Source organism: Cyprinodon tularosa, unplaced genomic scaffold, assembly GCF_016077235.1.
Source record: "Cyprinodon tularosa strain WSP-4 unplaced genomic scaffold, ASM1607723v1 ctg656, whole genome shotgun sequence".
Taxonomy (NCBI): Eukaryota; Metazoa; Chordata; class Actinopteri; order Cyprinodontiformes; family Cyprinodontidae; genus Cyprinodon; species Cyprinodon tularosa.
The window spans coordinates 434209-460886 of record NW_024039403.1 but is presented as its reverse complement, the minus strand read 5'-3'; the positions used below and the strand labels follow the sequence as shown (position 1 = coordinate 460886).

The 26678-nt window shown below is 39.7% G+C and overlaps 1 protein-coding gene across 1 annotated transcript in view; it reads left to right on the top strand.

The window, feature by feature from the left end:
* The window catches only part of fam20b (FAM20B glycosaminoglycan xylosylkinase), a 31339-nt gene extending 10994 nt beyond the window's left edge, over positions 1-20345 (top strand). Inside the window, exons 6-10 of the mRNA XM_038309079.1 lie at positions 2840-3011; positions 16521-16712; positions 19015-19074; positions 19167-19962; positions 20186-20345. Of these exons, the coding sequence (XP_038165007.1) occupies positions 2840-3011; positions 16521-16712; positions 19015-19074; positions 19167-19398 (656 nt within the window). The 3' untranslated portion in view covers positions 19399-19962; positions 20186-20345. The remainder of the gene's footprint in view (positions 1-2839; positions 3012-16520; positions 16713-19014; positions 19075-19166; positions 19963-20185) is intronic.
* Positions 20346-26678: the final 6333 nt, after the last annotated feature.

Here is a 26678-nt window from a genome sequence, read left to right as displayed (position 1 = left end):
ATTGTTTTCACATCATTTTGCAGCAGTTAATCAGATCAGTTTACATCAGAAGTAAAAGTCTGAGTTTTAAAGTGACAAAGAAACACAACAACAACAAAAAAAAAAAAATCACATGGGTAGAAAGGAGGATTTTAAATATATGAGACACTTTTCCAACGTGAATGTAGAGGGAGAGTTCTGCAGTACAGCAGAGGTTCCCACTTAGAAGAGTAAACTTTGTCCTTAAAATCAGGAGCTTATTGTATGTTTATGGGTTTTTTAGTGAATCATTTCATAAAATGAGTGGATCTGTCTCTATTCTACTACTAGGCCTTTAAATGTTAACATTCTCCTACCAACCTACCTCAGAAACCCATATTTTATCAAATCTGAAACACATGTGGTCACTTCAGTAAAGCCTCTTTCTCACTGAAAATACCGCTTAACGCCTGTTTTCAAACATGGGTCAACCCGCTAACAATTGGCGTTTGGCTCCCCTTCCCACTGGCAAAAAAAAAAGATTGGTCTAACACCCCCTCCCCCACAAAAAAACAAAACAAAAAAAAAAGCTGGGTAGGGGTGACATGGTTCCCTCAGGTCCTTAAAAAGTCTGAAAGGGCATTAAATTCTTCAAAATAAAACTAAGGCCTTAATTGGTATTAAAATTAGTCTTTCATACATCTTAATTTTTAAAACATCATAAATAGGATTATTTTTATTACGATTTATTTTTGTAATCTAAATAAAACGTTAACTTTTACTTTTTTTTTTTCATAAAAAAACTAATAAAGGCTCGCCATTATTGGTTGCGTCCCGATAGCGGAACCAATAAAAGCGTTGTTGCTGCCGGGACATTTGGGAGATGCGCCATTTACTTTTTGTCTGGAAAATATGAGCAAGTGTAAATGTAACCAAAATTGTCTCCAGCCAAGAGTTTTCTCCATGGATAAAACCAGGGAACATACATGAGGCTCAGTGGATTTTCTGCAAGAAGTGATTCAAGCTCGGAACGATGGGAATTAAGGCAGTGGAGTCAAACAGCTGGTATTTCTCAGTTTAGTTCCACCCTTGTCTCTGCAACGCCTCCACTTATTACCAAATCAAACATAGAAAACCATACAAAGAAAAATAGCTGCAAAAAAGACTTAGCACTGGTTATGTTGGAGCTTTAAAACTGATTTGTTTTGTTCCCTGCTAAAACAAAGTTTGTGAATTCAGTTAAATAATTGTTCAAATATATCTGTCATTTGTGTGTTTTTAGCTTTCTTCCTGTATGGGAAGCTTTTCATAATTTGAAACATTAGTGCAGTGGTTTATGTTAGAATAAACCTTTGGGTTAAGTTGTCGCAAGCAGGTTTTTCTTGTGTTTCTTGTGAATTTGGTCTTAAATTTTTATTTCAAGTGGCATTAAAAAGTCTTAAATTTAACTTGCCTTATGCTGTAGGAACCCTGTTTTTAGTGAATCATTTCATAAAATGAGTGGATCTGAATCTACTCTACTAAGCAGGTTGGTAGGAGAATGCTAACATTCTCCTACCAACCCACCTCAGAAACCCATATTTTATCAAATCTGAAACACATGTGGTCTCTTCAGGTTTACCCCCAAACCCTCAGTAAAGCCTCTTTCTCACTGAAAATACTGCTTAACGCCTTAACTGGCAAAAAAAAAGATTGGTCTGATAGTTAGCCCGGCGGGCAAATGCAATGAAATTTTTACTCTCCCAACAATAAAAACTGCTGCCCGTGTCCTCACTAAGACTAAGAAAGTAGAGCACATCACCCCAGTTCTAAAGTCCTTCCACTGGCTCCCTGTATCTCAGAGAATAGACTTTAAAATACTTGTGTTAGTCTATAAATCTCTGAATGGCTTAGCACCTAAATACATCACAGACTTGCTATCAGTGTATCAACCCTCCAGACCACTCAGGTCTTCTGGCTCCAGCCTGCTCTGCATACCTAGAACCAGAACTAAACATGGAGAAGCAACATTTAGTTCCTATGCTCCACTTATCTGGAACAAACTTCCAGAAAACTGTAAAAGTGCAGAAAGCCTGAGTTCCTTTAAATCAAGACTAAAAACACATTTGTTTAGGATTGCCTTCCACTGTTCTAGTTAAACAGTTCAACTAAAACATATTTAGTCCAACTGTTTTTAATATTCTGCATTTTTTATTTTATTTCATTTATTTTTTCCTACTTGCTTTTATCTTCCTGTATTTTAATCATGTAAAGCACTTTGCATTGTCTTTGTACTGAATTGTGCTATACAAATAAATTTGCCTTGCCTTGCCTTGCCTTGCCTTTCCCAGGGAGATCGGGCGATGGTTAACATCAAGCCCTGACAGCTGATTTTCATTGATTGCTGATTAACAGGCTTTTGCTGAACTGCAACCAGCTGTGCTAAAGCAGGTCATTATGACATCACATTAAAGAGAAAAAAACAACATGGCGATCTGAACACCTTGTGGTCAGTCACTGTTTGTTCAGCCTGTTTTAGTGATTGATCTCTGAGTCCATGACGGATTGAGCTTCGTTGTTTATCCTTCCTCTTGATGCTAACAGCTGATGCCATGCAGATGAAGAAATTTGATCGCGTCTGTTATCTCATTCACCTACAACTTCAAAGTTCACTTTTAAATGACTAAAAACCCAGCAAGTTTACAGCTGCCCATAAACCTGGAAAATGTAAACATTTCTAAGAGCTGACTTCCATGTTTTAGCCTCAAACATTTAAAATTTTTTATTTATTTGATCAATTCCTTTCAAGCGTCTCTCGCCGAGATGTAAACTCTGACCTGATTCTGTTTTATTGATGGCAGTAAAAATCCATTCATTCATTTTCACCTTGCCCCCCCCTCAGGAAATAACACCTGTTTCTACGGAAAGTGCTACTACTGCCGCGAGACGGAGCCGGCGTGTGCGGAGGGTGAGGTCATGGAGGGCTCTGTGACCCTCTGGCTGCCTGACGTTTGGCCCCTGCAGAAACACAGACACCCGTGGGGGCGCACGTACAGAGAGGGGAAGCTGGCCAGGTGAGTGTTGCTGTTGGGAAATGTTCTGTGACGCCAACGTGTTTGGTTTGATGATTATGAAGAAAATGCATTGAATGCAATGGGCCGTGGATATCATCTCCTCTGGTGGAGGACGTTAGACACAGATCTGTAGTCAGCAACTAATTCCCTTTTGTAAACGCAAACTTCCCCTAATTCCCCAAGACTCCTCTGAGGCTCACTTTGACTTTCCTCTGGGTAGATGGAGTGGAAACTCGTGGTTAACATGATTTCGAGTTGCTTATGTTTAGTTTGGTATAAGATAAGGAATATGCTGCATTCTAGCAGAAAAAAATGGAGCATTAACCACAGTGCTGAAGAAAAGTGATCTGTTCTGGGTCTTATTCCTCAGATGCTTTCATCAGACTGATCCATCCTAATTACTGGCAAAAATCAAATTTAACATTACATTACATTACAGGTGCAGTAGGTAACTTTTGGTAAGTTATGAGCTAAAATTACCTCTGTTATCTGACAGATAATCAAGCACTTCCTCCCACTGGTCTTTCTGCATTTAGCAGAAATTCATCTCTTTCAGTCAGAAACAACCAGTTCGAGCCAGAAGGAGTGTCAGCCTCACTCGCATATGTGCTGCTTATACCCCTCCCTCACACAGCATGTGCCAACGTTCAAACTGAAGAACTATCTGCTGATTACGTTCACACCGCAAGCAGCAGATGCAGCTAGTTTACATGCAAAGTTGATGGTCGACTTGCATCTTGGTGCACCAAAAGTTCCTGCAGTGCGTTTTAAGCAGCAGGAGCAGCGCAACACGGTTCAGAAGCAGCAGCTGCTTGAGTTGAAAAAATTTAACTTCTGCTAAAAGCGCCACATCAACCAATCAGAGAAGCTGATCTGGGAGCTGGCAGGGAGTCAGACACAGCCCTGCTGATGCAGAGCGCTTTGATCACTCCTCTGAAACAGTTTATTAATGCCTAAATTAACTGAAATGTAGAAACCTGCCAGCAAAATATGTTTGCTTTATTATCCTGGTGCCTGCAGTTAGGATCACGTTCATGAAAAATGCCTTCCAGCCGCCCACACAGTAGCGGGAAAACCACGAAGAGGCAATTGGGCCAGAGGCTGCCGTTGAATGGGATTCCCAGTGACAGCGCACCGCTGGTATGTGGGGGTCTGAGCGGCTCCGACAGAGAAATAATATTTGAAGGCAGGATTGTATTCTTGATGAACTGACTGCACAGATTAAATTTCCAGCTGGACTTTCTCAATTAAAAACATATTAAAACTACTTTTTACCCACTGATCACAGTAAATATAGCTGCCATTGTTCCAGGCAAAGAAAAGATGGCTCCGCCCATCGCACATCAAACCCAATTTTCGACCACACAGCTAGAGCAGCAAAGATGCTTCAGCCGCGTGTCAGGACTAAACTTGTACAGGCATCAAAAATGAAGCAGCACGTGTGTTTTTGCTGCTCCTGCTGCATGCAGTCTGAGCACAAAGCTATTTATTGCATCGTAGCCCAGCTTACTAGCCTGCATGCTCACAGCAGGCTCCACAGTGGTGGAGGGGCTGTGGAGCGAGGGATAAAGAAAGCAAGGGGAAGGGGCCTGTAAGGAGAACTTTTTTCACATTTTTAGGCCAAGTCCAGCATTAAGAGGCTGTCCAGGCCTGATTACTGCCTAAACTATTGTCCATAGCTCACTTCTGTCCACACGAATGTTACAAAGTCCTTAAAGTTTGTCAGTCTGGAACCTCAAAAAGCAGCGTCCAGCTCCTTTGGTTAAACATGTTCAGATCTGAATTTTCTTCAAGCTTTGAAAAACAAATATCCAGTGTTATTGCTTGTTGTTCATATAAACCATTGACTGATATTCCTAGCATGATTAGCAGCGATTTTCCACAGATCCTTGCTCTTTATCTCACACATCAATCTCTGTTCTGCTTATTCTCTCCCAGCTAAACACAACAGATCCTATCCAGCTGAAAATACCCAAACTGCTAATATTCTGATGGACTTGCAACTCTTGTTGAAATGAGAAGGAATATATAAATCAATATCAGCTTCTACCTGGGATGCCTAAAGGAAAGGAAAATCAGCTGAAACAATCAGTTTGTGTATATTTACATTGTTTTTATAGAAACAACCTCAAATAGGAAAAAAATAATAACCCTGAAAAACAGAAGAATTAATGATATAGTAGTAAAGTAATATAGTAAGGATCATTTTCTCTAGCTGATCACTGGTGCTGTTGCACAGTTAGATAAGAGTAAACAAGCAAGACTTTTTGCTACCTGTGGTTTTAAGCATCCGCTGCTCACTGATAGATATGGATGGTTTATATGCTTACAGAAGGGAAGGCTGAGCTGTACAGAAAAAAACAGATATTAATACCAGACTGTTGGTTGAGACCGAAATAAAATTAATAAATCATGAATATGAAAAACGACGGCTACAATTAACGATTGTTTTGCTCATCATTTCAACTGTTGATTGATTTTTCCAATTAATCGATTAATAAAGATAATAAAAGGTGCCTTAAAACAATTTTAAACAGACTATAAACCAAATGAATCTAAAGTTATGCTTCTGGAGGAGTTCTGAATATTCAGACAAAAAGGTTTTTAGTCTTAAAGGAAATATGTTTTATGTATTTTCTTTCAAATAATTGGTGTAATTATTGCTCTAAGTGGGTTATCCCTTTAGCTAATGGTATTTATTATTCTTTTACTCCAGTGAATGATTGATCACTAAAATAGTTGATTATTTCAATAATGATTAAAGGTATAGTGGAGTTTTTGAAAAGACCCGCCTTCTCCGCTTTAAATGACAAATGCAAATGCTTAACCCTGTAACTCATGCGTGAGCGTCCATCTCTCCTAAATCCCTCCATCACCATATAGAGGGGGGGGACTATATAGTGGACTTAATGGTGAACTCGGTTAACTGACCGTTTGGACAGATGATCACTACTTTTTGCTCCCAGTTGGTCACGTAACTCCTCCTCCACCTCGCAGTGACTGCGTCATCTTTGATATTAGTCGACAACGGGCCGCTGTGACAGCAAATTCCATAATGCTTTGCGAGGAGAGCTCTCCATGCAAAGCATTATGGGATATATCTGCCTCTTCTTTTTTTAAGCACAGTTTATTTTATTGAGTGTACACATGTGTAATACAGATTCTGGAATAGGTACTATAATTATTACCATCAGTCAGGTAATGGATATAACCCAGAGTAAAAATACAGTAGAATAAGAAGTTGTATAAAAATAATATTAAATAAATTAAGATAGAGAAAAAAAGAAAAGGGGGGGGGGGGTTAAAGTTTAATGTATATCAAAAACTAATCAATTGAGCAGATATCTGCCTCTTCTGAGGCCTTTCTTTTCTTCTAATACGCTTTTTCTCTTCCAACCCCTCGGCCATTTTCACGGTGATCTTCAGTGACTTTCTGAAACCGGAGCTCACCACAGATATGTGGCTGAAAGGTCACAGAAAAAAGATGGCTAATGGGACGAGCACGAAGGACGGCCTTACATAAACATATCACCAGAATGACTGACAGTTAGGAGAACCACTGATTTAGATGATCCACCCAGAAAAAGAACATCCTCCACTATACCTTTAATGTGATACATTTTCACAGCCCTAATATTAACAGTCTTCATACCCAATGTTTATAGTTTTGGTTGTTTTTTATTCATATTTTTTACACATTAAACATTAAGCTGTTTTTATTGGTTATTTGAAGCCTGTAGAGGATCCAAAGACCCCATTAAGTGGCTTATTGTATATAAGCAGTTTAAATGTGAATATATTAACTTAAAGTTGAGAACAGTTTAGATGACAAGAGTCAAATATAAGGATGTAGTTCCTTTTTCTTCCCACTTAGCTTGAAGTTGAAAACCAGAGACCGACATTACTGGTTTGCATTTGGTTTAAGCTTAAAGGAATAGTACACCCAAAACATGATTAGCCTTCATTTTCTACTCACCCCCTTGCTGAACAACACTCTGGAGTACTTTTTTGATATCTCAAATGCATCTGGAGATCTGGGAGGCTTCTTGCTGTCTGCTGACATTCAAATAATGGAGGTCTATGGCGCCCGAGGCAGAAAGGTCCATAAAAGTCCACAAAAAACGTGTCAATATTCCTCCATACTGCTCGTCCAATGTATTCCAAGTGTCCTGAGTGGGTAGCGTCCAGAATTTACTCGAAACGAAGTCATTTAGAATGTTTTTAGAGCATAAACAGTAGTGTATAGGATTTCCTGAAAGCACGTTCACGAGTCTACGGAAGCCGGCAGACCAAACCAGATAAAAGTGCGCATTCAGCTCAGCAAAGAACTCATGCTCTTCCTCAACACTGAAGTCCTCAGACATTTTTCTTTCGCTGTTTCTTTCTTTGCACAGGTAAACAGCACATTTCTTCTTCTACGCTTGCATTATCGGCAGAGCAGACGCTGAATGCGCACTTTCATCTGGTTTGGTCTGCCGCGGTTTCCGTAGAGTCGTGAGCGCGCTTTCAGGAAATCCTATACACTACTGTTTATGCTCTAAAAACATTCTAAATGACTTCGTTTCGAGTAAATTCTGGACGCTACCCACTCAGGACACTTGGAATACATTGGACGAGCAGTATGGAGGAATATTGACACGTTTTTTATGGACTTTTATGGACCTTTCTGCCTCGGGCACCATAGACCTCCATTATTTGAATGTCAGCAGACAGCAAGAAGCCTCCCAGATCTCCAGATGCATTTGAGATATCAAAAAAGTACTCCAGAGTGTTGTTCAGCATGGGGGTGAGTAGAAAATTAAGGCTAATCATTTAGATGACAAGAGTCTAATCTATGGAGTAGTTCCTTTTCCTTCACACTTAGCTTGAAGTTGAAAACCAGAGACCGACATTACTGGTTTGCATTTGAGTTTAAGCCATGAACACAGCCTAGTATGGCTCCTTCCATTTCTACTCACAAGTAGGAGTTTACAACCTCCTCAGTTGGAAATGTTAACTGGAGCGCCCCCTAATGTTGAGTCAGAGAGTCGGTTCAACTAAACCACCTCTGAATGTTCAGAACTTTTGAACTTTCACCTTTTGAACTGTTCAGTGGATGCTTGTAATGGGGACCAGGAGTCCCATTACACCATGAAATATGATTATTGATTTAGTGTTATGTAATAAGTTGGAACAAAGAGTTGGGTTGTTTGAGTTCTTTTTTGTAGTTTTGTTTGGACGTTTTTGGCATTCATTCTTGTGAAGCAGAATGACTGATATTGGTTTCCTGTTATGTTAAGTCAAAGTACCGACCTTTTCCTGGTTTGGCTCCTCAGCAGGGCGTGGCAGGAAAAGGTAGAAATGCTCCAGGTGCTGCAATGCATTTGATGATCAGGCGGGTAGCTTTGGATGAGTTTTGTTAAATTTTAGGTTTTTTTTTGATTGACTTTAGATTTGTTTAATTGTATTTATTTGTATGCATGTAATTATTACTTTGGGTGTTTAGTTTATTGTGTGGGTTTGGATGTGTATTTTTTTGCTTAATTTTTCTCAATAATCCCTTTTTATGGTTCCTTCCTTCATGTCACCTGAATAGAGTTTGGTAAAACATGTTGTTTGTTCTTTTTAGTGTGAAAAGATGTTGGTGTGGAGTTGAATAAGCTGGAGTTTAATAAAGCCACCAAAACGTCAATTTTGTCTTTCCTCACCATTAAATATTGGGCCTCCGTCGGTCAAGCACTGCTACACGAATGACCTGGACTGATTTAGAGCTGAAACTGTTAATCATATTAATCAATTCTTGAAATAATAATCAGCTAATTTAGTAATCGATTTATCTTTTAATTGAGCATAGAGACTTTGAAACCTGCCTTTAGCTGACAGAGAAACCCACTTAGAAAAACTGTAAAAAATAATATATAAACATTTAACATTTAAGATAAAATTGAAAAAAAATAAAATAAAATTGTCAATACGCTCTATCCATAACTCCTCAAATGAAAAACTTTTAGTTTAATCTGATTTACCTTCATAAAAAAATCTTCTTTAAGGAACCTTTGGCTATCCTTTTATTAATCGATTAATAAAAAAAATAAAAAAATGAACAGATCAATCAATTTGCAAAATAATTGTTAGTTGCAGCCTTAGTCCAAAACTTTGCTCCTTTGACTGTTGTCGTTCTTTATTATTTTTGGAAAATCTACTCATTCATTAAGATGCAAATTTTTGATCATTTTAAGTCTGTACATTTTATTGCTGTCATATGCAGCAAAGTATAAAAGTATTTCTGTCATTGTTATTCTAGTAAAAGTGCTCCAAGTTGCCAAATATGAACAATTGAGAACATGAGCAACCAGAAGTTTAACTGTTTTTAGTTGCAGTAGTAGGTGTCTTATTTTTTTGTAGAGACCAAATGAAATGCAGCAACATGCTTTAGAACCTGGTTAGATGATCTTTCTTAGCGCATCCATTTTTAGGAATAACCAGTAAGGAAACAAAAATGTATTGAAGGGGGAAAGCACATATATACCAAAAGAATAACTCCCAGCAACATGGAAATGTAAATATAATTTAAACTACACCTCTAAGTTTTATTTCCCTATTAGGTTTTGGCTGCATGTTAAAGGACTAGATCTCTAAAAATTAGTATAACCTTAATTGAGTTCACCTGTTTTCTGCATTTAAAATAAAAATGTTTTAGTTTTATTGCAGAAAAATTAGATTTTACATGTTTGCACTTAAGCATCACTAACTAGATTTCCCTCTGATTGTTTCTGTAGTGATGAATTGAAAACTCTTCGCTCTGTTGGTGAATTTTCCAAATAACTTCTCTTTACCTGCTGTGCATGAAGGCCACTAAGTTTTTAAGTTCATGCAAAGTACAGTCATCAATTATTTACTGAAATTGACAAAAAGTCCATTGGATCAAATGAAGGCCGCACCTTTAAGTCAGACTTTTCCTTTAGTTACATTGGTCAGGCTTTTTAATGAATCCCTGCTTAAAATGTATCAGTAATGTTCGTTTCTGTGGTTAACATTTACAGGGAGAGAAAGAGAAACTGCCCCAAATAACAGGAGCAGAGAGACTGAGGGAGGTCAGAAACTGATTTTTTCTTCTTCTTTGTTCTCCTGTGCCCCAGTGAAGTACAAAGAGTAGTCATTAAAAGAAAGGGAATGAAACAAAAATCAAGAGAAGAGAAAGGGTTGAAGAAAGTCAATGAATTATGTGCAAGGGTGCAAAGAAATAAATTTAAGACAAGACTGTGAAAAAAAGAGGACATTAAGAAGTAGCTCTTTCTCCCAGCACTTCAAATACGACTGAAGGAAAACAAAGGAGCCAACATGATAAAAATCAACATTAAAGAGGAAGAAAAGGCAGAGAAAGAAAGGGATAAACAGTGCTGTCAAACATTGAGGAAGAAGATAACCTTTAGGAACGCCTCAGTCTTCAAGTTATAAACACAAATGGATGCAGACTAGTACAGATTTACATGCGACAAAGAGCCAGCTTTTTCCAAACACACTCACTCAACAGAAATGAAGAATAATACAAGACTGTGAGCCACAAAGGCAAACATTGCTACCTCTTGCAGCAATAGTTTTGCAGCATATCTTACAGATTAGCGCCTTTTGTTCGACGTCCTCGGCGTGAAATTCAAACCTCTGCCATATTTTGCTCAGCTGAAAGACCTGCTGTCGCCAGATTTCATCTGCTGGTTGCTGTAAGGCAAGGCAGATTTATTTGTATAGCACAATTCAGTACAAAGACAATGCAAAGTGCTTTACATGATTAAAATACAGGAAGATAAAACAGAATCAAAGCAAGTAGGAAAAAATAAAAAAATAAAAAATAAATAAAATAAGATTAAAAAATGCAGAAACAAAAAAAGAATATTAAAAACAGTTGGATTAAAGAAAATATGTTTTAGTTGAACTGTTTAACTAGAACAGTCGAAGGAAATCCTAAACAAATGTGTTTTTAGTCTTGATTTAAAGGAACTGTAGTGTGCCTGCCGCTCAGAAAATAATCTGAGGAGGGGTTTATGATGCATTTAAAGCATGTGGGAAAAATAAAACTCAATGAAATAATTGCTGACGGCCTAATGTCGTCATGCGATGGAAAACTGGAGATATATTGAGTATATTCGATATATCGCCCAGCCATAGGTCCAGTCTTTTCCAGACCGGAGAATCTGAGCTTTGACAGAATAACTTCAACGTGTATCGGTCGCATCATTAAATCAAACGCCATGAGTCCCAGGGCCCTGGCATCATTACAAGGAAGGAAAAATGTCAGAAAATGCCTGCTGAAAATTTGAGCGAGCGTGGAGCGATTTCGCCGGAGTGGCAGGAAAGTTAAGGTGAGCGCGGAGCTGATTTTGAACGGAGCAACTTTGAGCGGCGGAGCGAATGAGCAAACATCCTCCTGAGCGGGAATTGTGTGGCGCTCCGCACCGTTCACACGCTCTGGCCACCACACAATTCAATTTGCCAAGAACCATAACAAAAATTTTATACATTTTGAAAGCCAATGAAATCAAAGATTTTCTATTTTTTAGCATTTAAAAGAAAATCATAATTTAACATAAAAAAAAATAATCTGAATAAGTCAAGCTGTGTGAGCCACCATAGATATAAAGGACACAGTCCACCTTAAAAATATAACACATATAGTTAAAGCTGGAAAACAATAGTTATGTGCTGTTAAGATATTTTCATGCAGATACGCATGACAACCACTGTTGCCTTGATAATTAAAATATTTTTCATTTGTTTTGGTCAGAGCCACGGTGTTGGGGCTAAAGATAGTTGCAGACAGTGGTAATAGACTGACACAATTATGTCTAAACCACAGAAAACATTCTGACATTTCTGCATCAAACTGATCCTTAAACTGTTTACCCTCACATATGCTTTTAATTTTTAGGAAAACAAAAAGTTAACAAGCTACGATTACTCACTTGCAGTCTTGTCAAGAACGAAACTATCCGAAAATTAATGAATCCTTAAGGGTGTAGTCATAATGAAGAACATGTTGCCCTTAGAAAATACAGTTAAACCAGGATTAATGTTTTATTTATTTATTTTTTTATTAAATACTTTTTAATTTATTAGTAAATTCAAAAAATCAAATTTCTAAAAATCAAAGTCCAACATAGATACAAATCAAATTTTAATATCAATATTTTTTTCATTGCGTATTTCTTTGAGTTTCAGCAGTGACTCATTTTGGGAGGGGAAGAATATTCAGTATGAATTAACTATACGGATGTACTTGGATGCATGGATGCATTATTTATTAAGATTTAATCATTTATCCCTCTAATAAAAATTAACAACATAAATATGTTACAAGCAGGTGTTCTTTTCAGTAACACCTGCTTTAAGACACAGAAACTGCAGACAGACGGAACGCAAAAGAAAATCAGTAAAGTCGATTCATCTGGAGGACAGAAGTCTTTAGGGTAATTTCAGCAATTAATTAATTAAGCATTGAATAATTATAATTATCTTTTAAACCAGCTGCAAATTTGAAGTAAACAGCCCTGAAATGGATTTACGATTTTCCATGAATGGAGCTCCATATTTCTGCAGGACAACGGCTTCTCAGATAGAGGCTCGCTCCACCAGCTACCTCAGAGACAGCGGGAAGGGGTCCCTACTGAAACAACTGGCTAATGGATCTAACAGCCGCTAACTTTATCACCACCCATGGCACTGGAAAATATAAATATAGAATAGAGGAAAAGTTTCAACATGGAGGTTTTTGAAACCTTTGGTACCACTTTTCTTCACCAGTGATGATGCAATTTGGAGAAGTGGGTGAAACTTGTCCTTTTGCCAAAACTTGCAAAGGTTGCAGTGGAAAAAAAAAACGTCAAATGAAACTTCCACCTCCATGGAAGGCAAGGTCAAGAAAAGACCAAATTTTCCTGTTTAGGTTGAATGTTCTCGATACTTTTAAATCAGCAGATATCAGTGTTGAACCCGGGGTCACCATCCTTTTTAAGGCTAAGCTCCTTCATGGGTACTGAGTCATAGGAAGGACTATAAATACTGACCTATGAACTTGTGGAGTCATCTAAACGTTATGCACAATAAAAGTAGTTTATTGTTCCTTTAATTTCAAATTTTCTTTTAGATATTGTCATTTTAAAATCTATATATAAACTGGCTGACATAAGGCTAATATGCTAACGCCTGCAAGCTGGGATCTCTGTCGTAGTGTTTCACAGTCACACTACAATTCATCTTTTCCTGCTTCATCTGTTCCAGACAGACCCAAAACGGAGCGGCTCCAGGGTTTCCGCGGGTCATTAACAATCATTAAGCCTTTAAATTATTATTTTTTTTTAAATTAAGGCCTTAATTGGCATAAAAAATTATTAAATGTGATGATAGTGGCATTTAAAATGCTTTATTTAAGGAAAAAAAGTTAATAAAAACAATTAGATCAGATATATCGTATCAGATATAACTGTTCTGCGTGTTTGTGCGGAACTGCCTCCGGTTGATCGCAAAGCCGTATGTTCTGAAAAGAAGACGTTAAAATTGACAATTTTTTTTTTTTTTATAACAAAAAAAAAATAACGGCTCGCCATTATTGGTTCCGTCCCGATAGCGGAACCAATAAAAGCGTTGTTGCGGCCGGGACATTTGGGAGATGCGCCATTAACTTTTTGTCTGGAAAATATGAGCAAGTATAAATGTAACCAAAATTGTCTCCAGCCAAGACTTTTCTCCATGGATAAAACCAGGAAACATACATGAGGCTCAGTGGATTTAGTGCAAGAAGTCATTCAAGCTCAGAACGATGGGAATTAAGGCAGTGGAGTCAAACAGCCGGTATTTCTCAGTTTAGTTCCACCCTTGTCTCTGCAACGCCTCCACTTATCACCAAATCAAACATACTAAGAAAACCATACAAAGAAAAATAGCTGCTAAAAAGACTTAGCACTGGTTATGTTGGGGCTTTAAAACTGATTTTTTTTATTCCCTGCTAAAACAAAGTTAGTGAATTCAGTTAAATAATTGTTCAAATATATCTGTCATTTGTGTGATTTTAGCTTTCTTCCTGTATGGGAAGCTTTTCAACATTTGAAACATTAGTTCAGTGGTTTATGTTAGAATAAACCTTTGGGTTAAGCTGTAGCAAGCAGGTTTTTCTTGTGTTTCTTGTGAATTTGGTCTTACATTTTTATTTCAAGTGGCATTAAAAAGTCTTGAATTTAACTTGCCTTATGCTGTAGGAACCCTGAAGGATTTTGCTGTATTGTATATATATATACACTATATTGCCAAAAGTATTTGCTCACCTGCCTTGACTCACATATGAGCTTAAGTGACATCCCGTTCCTAATCCATAGGGTTCAATATGACGTCGGTCCACCCTTTGCAGCTAGAACAGCTTCAACTCTTCTGGGAAGGCTGTCCACAAGGTTTAGGAGTGTGTTTATGGGAATTTTTGACCATTCTTCCAGAAGCGCATTTGTGAGGTCGCACACTGATGTTGGACGAGAAGGCCTGGCTCTCAGTCTCCGCTCTAATTCATCCCAAAGGTGTTCTATCGGGTTGAGGTCAGGACTCTGTGCAGGCCAGTCAAGTTCATCCACACCAGACTCTGTCATCCATGTCTTTATGGACCTTGCTTTGTGCACTGGTGCACAGTCATGTTGGAAGAGGAAGGGGCCAGCTCCAAACTGTTCCCACAAAGTTGGGAGCATGGAATTGTCCAAAATGTCTTGGTATGCTGAAGCATTCAGAGTTCCTTTCACTGGAACTAAGGGGCCAAGCCCAGCTCCTGAAAAACAACCCCACACCATAATCCCCCCTCCACCAAACTTTACACTTGGCACAATGCAGTCAGACAAGTACCGTTCTCCTGGCAACCGCCAAACCCAGACCCGTCCATCAGATTGCCAGATGGAGAAGCGCGATTCGTCACTCCAGAGAACGCGTCTCCACTGCTCTAGAGTCCAGTGGCGGCGTGCTTTACACCACCGCATCCGACGCTTTGCATTGCACTTGGTGATGTATGGCTTGGATGCAGCTGCTCGACCATGGAAACCCATTCCATGAAGCTCTCTGCGCACTGTTCTTGAGCTAATCTGAAGGCCACATGAAGTTTGGAGGTCTGTAGTGATTGACTCTGCAGAAAGTTGGCGACCTCTTCGCACTATGCGCGTCAGCATCCGCTGACCCCGCTCCGTCAGTTTACGTGGCCTACCACTTCGTGGCTGAGTTGCTGTCGTTCCCAAACACTTCCATTTTCTTATAATACAGCTGACAGTTGACTGTGGAATATTTAGGAGCGAGGAAATTTCACGACTGGATTTGTTGCACAGGTGGCATCCTATCACAGTTCCACGCTGGAATTCACTGAGCTCCTGAGAGCGACCCATTCTTTCACAAATGTTTGTAAAAACAGTCTGCATGCCTAGGTGCTTGAATTTATACACCTGTGGCCATGGAAGTGATTGGAACACCTGATTCCAATAATTTGGATGGGTGAGCAAATACTTTTGGCAATATAGTGTATATGAGATAGAGAGTCTTGGGTACTTGTTGCATTAAAATGATTTCTAAGAGCATTAAAAAGCATTAAATTAAAGTAACTAATTCCTGTATAAACCCTGGACTAATCCCGTACCTCTATGGTTTAAGGTGAACCTAAATAAAGATGGCAGTGCGGGACGAGGTGCTCACCGGTGCCCCTATTATTTAAATTTTTGCAGAATCCATGACTATTTTATTTCATTCAGCAAGAATATCATGAGTTTTTGTGTTTTTTTATGCTGCCTGCTGCTTCTTCATGTGTTACTGTGATTGGCTAAAACCAAAGATAGGTAGGCGGGTGCTTAGGTGGCGCTTCACCCAATCAGCTCGGACGGTGCTCCTGAATGTCCCTACTCCTTCTGAACAGATTAGTCGTAAACTAAACCCACAGATTAAACCTCATCAGTCGGGCTCATCAGGTTACTCATATGTGGATTTAACTCCTCATATCTGTATAGATGCATTCAGATAAAGGTAACTGTAGAACTCTGCTAAAGCTGGCATAATATGTCGCAGAATGAATCGGTGCATTTATGTCTCCCATTTCTTTAAAACACATTATTAGATGGCATCACATTCTCCTATAAGCTTGTTTCTCTAACTGCATCCAGACTGGAGGAGGTTCCCTCATCTGGCACTGATGCATTCACAGCTGCATTCACAGCTGCATCATGTAGTAATAGTCCATCTGATAGTACCTTAGTTTCATGCCCATTATCATCTGTTGTGACAGATAGATCTGCTATGCCTCCCCAGGGAAAGACCCATCGGACAAATGCATTTCACGTGTTTTGAACAAATACAGCTCTTGATTTACTATCTGTGATGTCTTCAACTTAATGACGTTTCCTCTTAAATGCCACAGTAACCACTTATCTTATCTTTGAAGAGGTGGCAGGAAGGGACTCGCTGATCAAGGCTAACAAATTGCATATATTTGGTATCAGAGAGCTTTGATGTTTGTTTCTCATGTAGGTGGGAGTATGATGAAAGCTACTGCGAGGCGGTGAAGAAAATGCCCCCGTACGATGCGGGGCCGAGGCTGCTTGATGTTATTGATACGGCTATCTTTGATTATCTGATCGGCAACGCCGATCGCCATCACTACGAGAGTTTCCAGGATGACGGAGGAGCCAGCATGCTCATTCTGCTCGACAACGCCAAGAGGTGAGAACTGTACAGCTGTTGGAAACCTTTTTTTTTTCTAGAGATGGAGATTTTTTAGAGGGAATAAAATCCTTTGAATGTTTAATTTTCCTTTAATTGGTTGTTTGGTTTATCTTGAAGCAGACAGTAAATGAACATGAACCACCGCTTTTACAGTAACTGATACTGGAACCATTCCCACAACACGGAAAAACAAATTAGTCACTCTTAAAGATTTACAGTAAAATTCTTACTTTTAGTAAACGTACCAGCACTGTAAGGATCTTGTTTATCCAGTTTGACATCTTGCATTTGAAATCCCTTAATATTTTCACTCATGCCTCCTTTTGATGTCTTCCAGTTTGCCCATCTCTTTTTCAAACAACTTCCCGCCACTAAAACCGCTTTATAACTGAGTCATACCAAACACCCACAGAACCAGCTTAGTCTAGTCTGTCTATTAAATTAGTTTATATGTCACAGTCTGGTCTAAGCACAGTTTTTCACACTTTCTTTGTCTTTTTTTCTGAGCCATCGTTCGTTTGGACCTCTATATCAGGGGTCGGCAAAAAGAGCCGTATTGGACCGAAATAAGATCTGTCTGCAGCAGCAAAAATATTAAATTTTACTTTAAGCCCCCTAAGGGCTCTAAGTGTTTATTAAACCACTATCAAAATGACTAATTAGGCTTAAATACATAATAAGCATTCATGATTAAATGTTTCTTTTTTACTGCAGCAAATCCTGAAGGAAATGTGACAAATCTGCTGTTTCATATTTGATGCTTTAACTTTAACTTCCATCACATTATTAATGTATTATTATATCTGGAATCGATGGAATTATAGAAATACAATAAAGAAATACGATTTTTGGTATTATTTTTATTTTGAGGCTTTGAAAAAAAAAAAGTGCATAATAGCACTCCTGTAATTTCAAAACTTAAGGTGGGAAAAAATGCAGTTCACTTCAAACCGCAAATCCTCTTTTCCCCTCATTATCGGGGCAACAGTGCAATAAACCGCAGCCTTTTGATAAGATAAATAGTAAACGAAAATAATACATTACTACGATATAATTTAATTACATTGAACCCACCAGTTTGTTTACAACAGCCACTTATCTGGCTCCGCGCTGCCCAGAAACGTGTCACAGGCTATGACACAATTGTTGATAAGAATGAGTTTATTTTTTATAAATTTTTACAGCATTGAAAAACATAAATAATGTTTTACCTTCTGCACACTATATTAAAACAATCAAAAATCCATCTTTTTTTCATATTTTTTACTTTGAAAAAGCTGCAGTGAGCCACAGGGGGGCGCTAAAGAGCGCTCTGGAGCCGCAGGTTGGCGACTCCTGTTCTAGACCAAATAACCGGATCCTGACCGTGTTCTTTGTGGTTCTGTGTTAAGATGATGGGATGCTAGGTGTTCCACAGTTAGAGGTGTGATAATAACACAGTGGGTTTGAGTGGGCGCTAACACAGCCATGACTCTGAGTGGGGTCACCGGACCCGAGTCCCGACCTCCGAGGCCTTCGAGTACCTGGTGGGTGAAACACGTGGAAGTTTGGCTGTAACGTGATGTTACGACCGCCCAGGCCACCATTTTATTCTTAATCTCTGGAACTTCTTTTTAGATCAGGTGTTCTGCAAAGAGACAAAAAACAGAGAGTCAGATTTTTTCCCCTAGTTCCCCGTGTCCAAAAAGAAACTCTAAGAAAGAAAAAAGAAAAGAAAAAAACCCAAATTATGAACAGAAAGTTGGGCCTGGTGAGCCGATCCAAAGAAACAAAATGTTACAGCAGAGGGCCGCCGAAGCCTCTGCTAGTAACGAACTAACGGTTTAAACTCTAATAAAAATAAAAAAAGAACGAAAACAGGACAACCGGTTCCCACCAGGTCAAAGTTACAAAAATATCAGCAAAAAACAAAGGCTAACGAACAAAAATACCGCATGGCAGGCTGGAGAGGTCAGCGGCGGCCTACAAAGACAGGAGACGTGCGCATCGCGTCCGGACGCGCTCTCTGTGACGATGGATCGTCCAGAAGGCTGGAAGGGAGAGAGAGAGAGAGAGACTAAACCCAGCCTTACAGGCGACCAATATCACGCAAATTAACGTCATCAATTTACTAAAGAAAAAAGAATTATCAAGACTCAATAAAATAAGTGATTCAACTAAGGTCTATGCAACAATAGAAGGAAAAATAATTAATGTGCCCGATGCACATAACATGTGACAAAGGGTAAAAAACAGGGCGGTGTACTTTAAAGCCCAAGCTAGACATTTTAATCTCCATGTTTGTGTTTCTGTTCTGCAGCTTTGGGAATGCAGCTCTGGATGAGCGAAGCATCCTGGCACCACTCTACCAGTGCTGCATGTAAGTCTCCTCAGGCTCCCATCAGATCCAGCTTATCTAGTTGTCCTTCACTAAAATCCTTTTTGCACGATTTTTATTTTTTTCTGTTACAGGATTCGCGTTTCCACCTGGAACAGGTTGAACTTCCTGAAAGGTGGAGTTCTGAGCTCCACCATGCGACAAGCTCTTGCTTTTGATCCCATTTATCCCGTCCTGGCCGAACCTCACCTGTCCGCTCTGGACAGGCGTCTGACAGGAGTCATAACAACCGTGAAGCAATGCATGGAAGCACAAGGTCTAGACAACACTCTGATAGAGGATCGGATGAACCTCCCACACCCTTAAGAAAACAAAAGCCGATCTGAGAGACGCGGGTAAACCGCCACCCTCAGTCGGTGGCTCTGCAGCATCAGGGAAGGAAAAGCGGAATGAGTTGGTGAAAAACGCCCCGGATCAGAGGCGCGGCGTTGCTTCATCCTCCATCCGTTTATTTAAACTCTGAGGAATGTGATTCCTAATGCAGAACTCTATCAGAAGAGTCAAAGTAGTTATTTCATACATCCTCTCAGGACTGTTATTTCCCGTGCCAATCCTCGCTCATCATCATGCGTGTTTGTTTCGTCTTCATCAGCTGCAGACGATGGTTGGAGCTGAAATACGGACGTGGAACTTTAAAATGAGCCTCTAACTCTGAAAGCGACGCTTCGATCGGCCTGGAGCTTAACGAGCCAATAAACTGGAGAAATGCTTTAATTATTAAAAAAGAAAAGTCTGTTTTAAATGTACTGATGGTTGACTCATCTTCGCCCAGCGGTGTACAAATTCAAGTAGTGATTTAGCTTAATGAACAGACAGAATATAAATATTTGGATGATAATATTAGATGGACTTAAGAGAATGTGTGTGTGTGTGAGGGGACTGTTTACCATAAATCCCAGCACATCGTGGGGACTGAGTGCCCTGGGGGGGACTAATGTCTGGTCGGGTATAAATGCTGTTTTAGGGTTTGGTTTAGGAGTAAGTTGTGAATTGGCTTCTGTTAGGGTTAGGTTCACGGTTAGGCTGTAGAAATGGGTTACAAATGAATGGAAGTCAATAAAAGTCCCCACGAGGATGGAGAAACGTGTATGAGGTGTGTGTGTGTGTGAGGGAGTGAAAGAAAGGAGTGAGTGTGTGCCATATTGTGCCGTAAATCAGAAAGCTACTGAAATGAAGGACCTGAATCATGGTGGAGTCTGAGGTTTGATGGTGTTTGGGTTCATTTCTGGTATTAAAACTTGGTCTACATTATCCTTCTTTGGCTCAGTGTCTTTTCTTTTTCTGGTTGATTAGTATTCTCCCCCTGATTGATTTTTTTCTGATCTTTAAAACAAATAATAGGAAAAAAAAAACCTGAATGAACACAGAAAGCACGTTTCAAATGGTTTCATTTTTTAAAAACGGGAGGAAACCCCTCTAGTTAAACGTGGCCCAATGGATGCAAGCTACAGTGAAAAGTCCCCCCCCCCCCCCCCCCCCCCCCCCATATCATAAAGGAACATTCATATAGATTCAAAACACTCAATGATATGTTCTATTCAGTTTATTCATATACTGTATTTATACAACACATCTTAAGGCACTTTCCAGTTCACCTGATCATCCAGTCAAATTGGTTCAAAGTTTTCTCTCTTATGGAAACCAGCTGATTGCATCGACTCATTGACTCTTCAGCAATCCCTCACACTAAGCATGCTTGTAGCGACAGTGGAGAGGAAAAACTCCCTTTGAACAGGAAGAAACCTCCAGCAGAACCAGGCTCAGTGTGAGCGGCCATCTGCTGAGGCCCACTGGGGTTCAAGGAGACAGAAGCAGAGATAAAAAAAAAAAAGAAAGGCGGCCCCGTCCAGGAAACACACAGCCAGGCAGACGAGCTCCAAGCCAGCTCCCATGTCAGAGGATGAAGAGAGCACATCCAGTTAGTCACAGTGAGAGAAACAGGACTACACTGAAAAACAAGACTGTCTCCTAAATCTATAAACAAGGGTGTTGATGGCAGCAGCACAGCTAGTTCTCTCTTGGAAGGAGTCGCAGCCAAACAAAAAATCCTTCACTCCTTTTATCACAACTTGTAGTTTAAAAAAACACTGAATCGACTCTTGCTGTGACAAACATCTCACACACACCGGTCCATCTTGGCCATTTCAAAAGCATCATTACAGATGAAATCTGATGAAAACGCCTGTTTGTTGAGCATTTAAAGAGTCTCAGACTGCGTCAGCAGGTAACAGGAAAACACTGTTCGGTCAGCCATTTGCACCCTTAGAGAGGACTGATATCCCTAAAGACGCTGCTTCTTCAGAGGAGCATTATTCAAAGACTATAACCAAAGCAATGAGAAATTATGAATTTTGGGGATCTTTAGAGTGGACTGAAACGAACAGGAGCTCCTATACACTGCAAAATAAATAAATAAAAATGTCTTAAGTGTATTTACTAGTGTTGCATTTTTTGGCCAAAATACCTGGCTGTGGAGTATTGCCCCATTCCGATACCATCTGTTTGAATTTGATGTGTCTGTGTTTATATGAAGAACTGCATTCTACTTGGATGTAAAATAATTGCCATCATGGCTTTGTCAAGCTGCTGCCTTCCTTTGTGAAGCAGGAAAAAGACTAAAAGTGAATCCAGTAGAACTTTTTATTGCCTACCTGGAATGAGTAACAATAGTTGAAGAAACTCTCAGAATGGTATCACTGCCCTATTTGTTGATACTCGCCGATACTGATGCCACTATTTTAGTGCTGGATTGAGGCCCTGTCCGATATTGGTATCGGTATCAGTGTAACACTAGTATTTACCCTTAATTTGAGAAGGTAAATTAAGTGATTTGCTGCTGGAATGAATACTCTGATTATCCATCCATTATCTGACACTCCAGTCCCAAGTGGGGTTACGAGGGGTGCTGGTGCCTATCTCCAGCAGTCAACGGGCAAGAGGCGGGGTCCATCCTGGACAGGTCGCCGGTCCATCACAGAGACAAACAACCATTCATGCACACAATCACACCTAAGGACAATTTAGAGAAGCCAATTAACCTCACAGTCATGTTTTGGGACTGTGGGAGGAAGCCGGAGTACCCAGAGAGAACCCGCGCATGCTCAGGGAGAACATGCAAACTCCATGCAGAAAGACCCTGGGCCGGGAATTGAACCCAGAACCTTCTTGCTGCAAGGCAGCAGCGCTACCCACTGAGCAGCCCTACTTTGATTATATAACATGCAATTGTTTTTTCTTATTTTTTATGTAAATTGTTTCATTGGAAAGTTTTTCACTTACCTCCTCAATGACTTTAGATTTACATTTTTTGCAGTGCATGGATAGATTAATCCCATAGGACATGTGCATGTGAAAAGAACTTGACCATTGCCTAGAGATCCAAAGTCCTATTTTTTCTTTATTATTATTAGTATTATTTTATGAAAGTAGTTGATATTTCTTTTAGAAGTTCAGGTCCCAGAGTCGGAGGGACGATGAGTCAGACTGTTAGTCCCTCATGCTTCCTTCTACGGAGGAGTTTTTGAAGAAACTGATTCGATTTTCTGCAGGTTTTGTAGGAACTGAAAGCTGATCCAGCTGCCGTGTCTTTACTGGCTTAACCACAACCTGCCAAAGCTGAACTGTTATCTGTAAGAATGTTACAGATGATAATGGAGCCAACATTGCAGGTGGAATTTAGATTGCTGCCAAAGCTTCCAGCAGAACCTCCGGCTGAACCAACTTGAAACCAAAAACAGCAGGAAATAAGCCAAAGGATTTTTAAACGGCAACACATCTTTCCCCCAAATCAAGCAACTCGAGAGCTGAGAGGCGTTTTTCTCGACATCTATGAGCCTGAAAAAGGTTTCCCAGCTTTAAGGACGACGCTCTTCCCTCACTGCTGACATCCGAGCAGGTTGACGCTCCAGACATTTCTAACATGCTTGATTCTGGAGCATCGTTGGCTCTGATCAAACCAACCCAGGCTGGAGTTTTCTGTCCTTTCTCTGGAAGCAGCTTTAATCAGAGGACCACTCGGTTTAGGGAGCTCAACTTGAAGTAGAAGAGATCCCAATTAATGGCATGGCACTAAATGAGCATCCAGGGTTGGAGAGGTCACTGCTGGATTTCTACTGGACCCTTTAGGATCGGCTTCCTGTTGCACGATGTATGGGTCCCTTAAGAAGGCTGGTTTGCAAAGTGTTGCTGTCTTTCTTTTTAGTCTTAAACACGAAAAGTTCCAATAAAATAGAAATGTGGATTATAGAAAGAATTAAATCATAATATATAAAAAAGGATTTCTTTCCAATATTTGAAATTGCTTTAAAGATCTAAAGCAGGGGTCACCAACCTTTTTAGGGCTTACCCTGGAAAAAGTAAAAATCTAGATAAGTCATTTTTATTAAAATAAGTGCATTTGTTTTTGAATTGAGGAGGTAAAAGAGACATTTTGTCAATGGAACAAGACAATTTACATTTAAAATAAGAAAACACAATTACATTGTCTTATTTCAAGTGCCTTTTATCTAATTTTCTTATTTTAAGAGTAAAAATACTCATTCTATTGGCAGATCATCTCATTTATCTACTCAAATTAAGGGTAAATACACAGAATTTATGAAATTTTTACTTATTTCTAGATCATTTTTCCAGTGTAGAGCTCCTTCATGTACTGAGGTGTCCGTGTTTACCAGAACTTTATGCATAATATACATTTTTTATGTTTCCTTTAATTTCTAAATTTATTTAACATATTTTCATTTTGAAAGCTCTATAAATCCAAGTCTGATTAAAAAAAGAAGAGCATCAGAATAAAATAACATTTCAAACTTAGACCACTAGTGAGTTATGCTGTTTTCAGAAGACGCTGAGGCCCCCCCCATGTGGTCCTTGAGGGCCCCCTGGAGCCCCCCGGCACCGCGTAGGTTAAGCCTGATGTAAAACATTTAGGTGACAAAAAAACAACTCAGAGAAGTTTTGTAAAAGGGCAAACAGTTTCTGAGAGGAGCATTATGTCTAGACAGAGAGTCTTAGGCTTGCTGGAAGGGACTTTCATTTTAGTTTTACTTTTATTGTTTTGAAAGTTTTATTTCACTCATATTTGACCAAGTATGTGTCACGGCTCTTATCTTGGGCAAAGTACTTGTTATTTTCCTTTCAGTTCCAATAACTGGGTTTAGTTTTCATCCCAAATGGTTTGTACTTTCTGTAACCCTCTGCCATTTTTTCCAGGTTCATCACTTAATTTCAGCTTCTTTGATCGCAAATCAACAGGAAACACAACAAACATCTTCTTGGCTTATTGTCTCTGCTTGTTGTGAAGGGCTGATTTAAACATCAAAAAAACCACCAGAAATATTGTTGTGAGGTGTTGTGGGGAATATGCTATGATTGATCAGGTTCGCTTGTGGTTAGGCCACCTGTCGACCTCCTCCAGCGGCCTCAGGCTCTGTCTTCAAACTTGGGATGATGCAAGCCAGCAGGTGTGAGCGTGAGTCGTCACTTTTTAGAAACTCTGTTGAGCAGCCGTCAGGATGTGTGTGGGCTGCGAGTGAATAACCAAACCTTACTGCTCCAACAGTGTGTCAGCTGAACCAGAAATACCCGTGTTGTGTCCAAAGTGAGCGTATAAAAAATCCCTCATCCCTGCTAATCCGACACCGTTGCAGTATCTCTTGTTAAGGACTTTCCCCGTCAGACCCTGTCTTCTGTTACACCTCATCTTTCACCACAGCAGCCATATCCTTATCGCTTGACATTTACTTTAAACATGTTAAACAATGGCCAGCGCTGGCACTGACGCTACTGAACTTGCACACTTTGCAGTTGGGCCTGAGCCTCGCCTGTTGCACTACAGACGAGGAAACGACGTTATGAAACCATGATGCGTGCCCCCTCAGCCCCGTCCCACGGGCAGATGTTTGCTCTCAGCTGTCAGCTTGCCTCATCGGTGCGTCCAGCTTCTCGTGCATTTGTGAACACGACTTGGTGATGTGGGACACCTGTTTCGGTTCTGCCCAGCAGGTGTTTTTACATGGAACACATATCAAAACATTGAAACTTTGATCAAACCACAATGTTTTTTCATGATAGGGCATGTTAGGTCATGTCAAGGCATGTTTTAAGACCATTTCATTTCCAAACAGGTGGAATAAAGGCATCCTCTGCTGACCTTGATACAGAGTATAAAAGTTATTATTGTTTGATGATTATAAGTGCCAGCCTCATGTTGAAACTTCAGATCTCCAGATTAGACTAAGCTGTAGAAGTTTTCTTTCCTGCTTCTATATTAGCAGGGTTTATTTGGCAGAAAAAATAATTGAAAGGGGGATTAAAAAAGACAAAGTATAGTCAATCCAGTACCAAGCTCAAAGGGGTTCCAAAATGTCCCTTAAATGTGTGCACATTTACTCAGTAGCATCTGTGGTAGCAGACAGCATCAAAAAACTCAATACTGAATGTAGCAGCTACCGTACAAGTCCCAACACGTACAGAAATCTCTAGAGCTTTGTTTGTTGAAACTTAAACTAAAGCTGTGAAACGGAGCCCCAGGAGATTTGACTCACACCAGGGGCCACAAACTCACTTTCTATCACTACATAGATGAGGCAGCAGAGGTCATCTCTCTGAGAAGAAAGGCCACATGGGATGTTTTCCTCCCTTTTGATTAGCTAGACTTGATTGTCCTTTATATCAGTGATCTCCATCGGTTCTCAAGGTCCGTTCCATTTTATTTAATCTTTTAATTACTCACCTAAAACTGACCTATGATTCATTAAAACCTTTAAAAAATCAACCCAGGTCTAATACGCCCTCACTCTGCATTGATGTCATCTGAAAGTACGAAGCCTCGAGGGGTTGAATCCATCCACCGCTGATAGACCACTGAGGCCGAAGATGATGTAATAATATGTTTAAACGTAGGAGGCTTTGCAGTACACCGGTTGCAGCAATAGAGGGACGTGTGTTAACGTGACCCATGTTTGGCTTTTGAGGGCAATTACTAAATGTCTAAACCTTTCAGAAACCTTGAGAAATTAAAAATGCAACCAAAGTGCTTATTTAAGCATCAAAACACCAAAGTAAAACATTCTAGAAGTTGAAATCATCAAGGTAAAGTGTTATGAAACTGAACTAGAACGAGCCTACAAACCTAAACGTTCTGCTTTGGTTTAGTTTATATATTTCTTTATAGAAGCCATATTTGGCCGTGCCAACATGGCCGCCACTCACTAACTACATGTTCTCTCTTTGCAATAGTTCAGGATGTAACCGTCTCTCTTTCCTAGTGAAAGTATTAATTTATTTTAATATATTTTAGACAAACAATCCTTCTAAAATTGTCTTTAAATTCTTCATCATTTTTAAGTTAATTAGAGCTAATTCTCCTCTCGCCCGTAGAAAGCTGGAGATGGACCCCCCCCACCCCCCCCACGCTTGGGATAAAGCGTGTCAGAAATGGATAGAGCTAATTCTGATCACTTTCTATCAATGAGAATTACATGGAGCTGCAGTTTTAACAGCGTTAGCTGTTGGTTCCCTGGCCATCGTCTTATACTGTAGTTAAAAAGCAGTAGTGGACTATAAAGAATTACAATTACTTGATT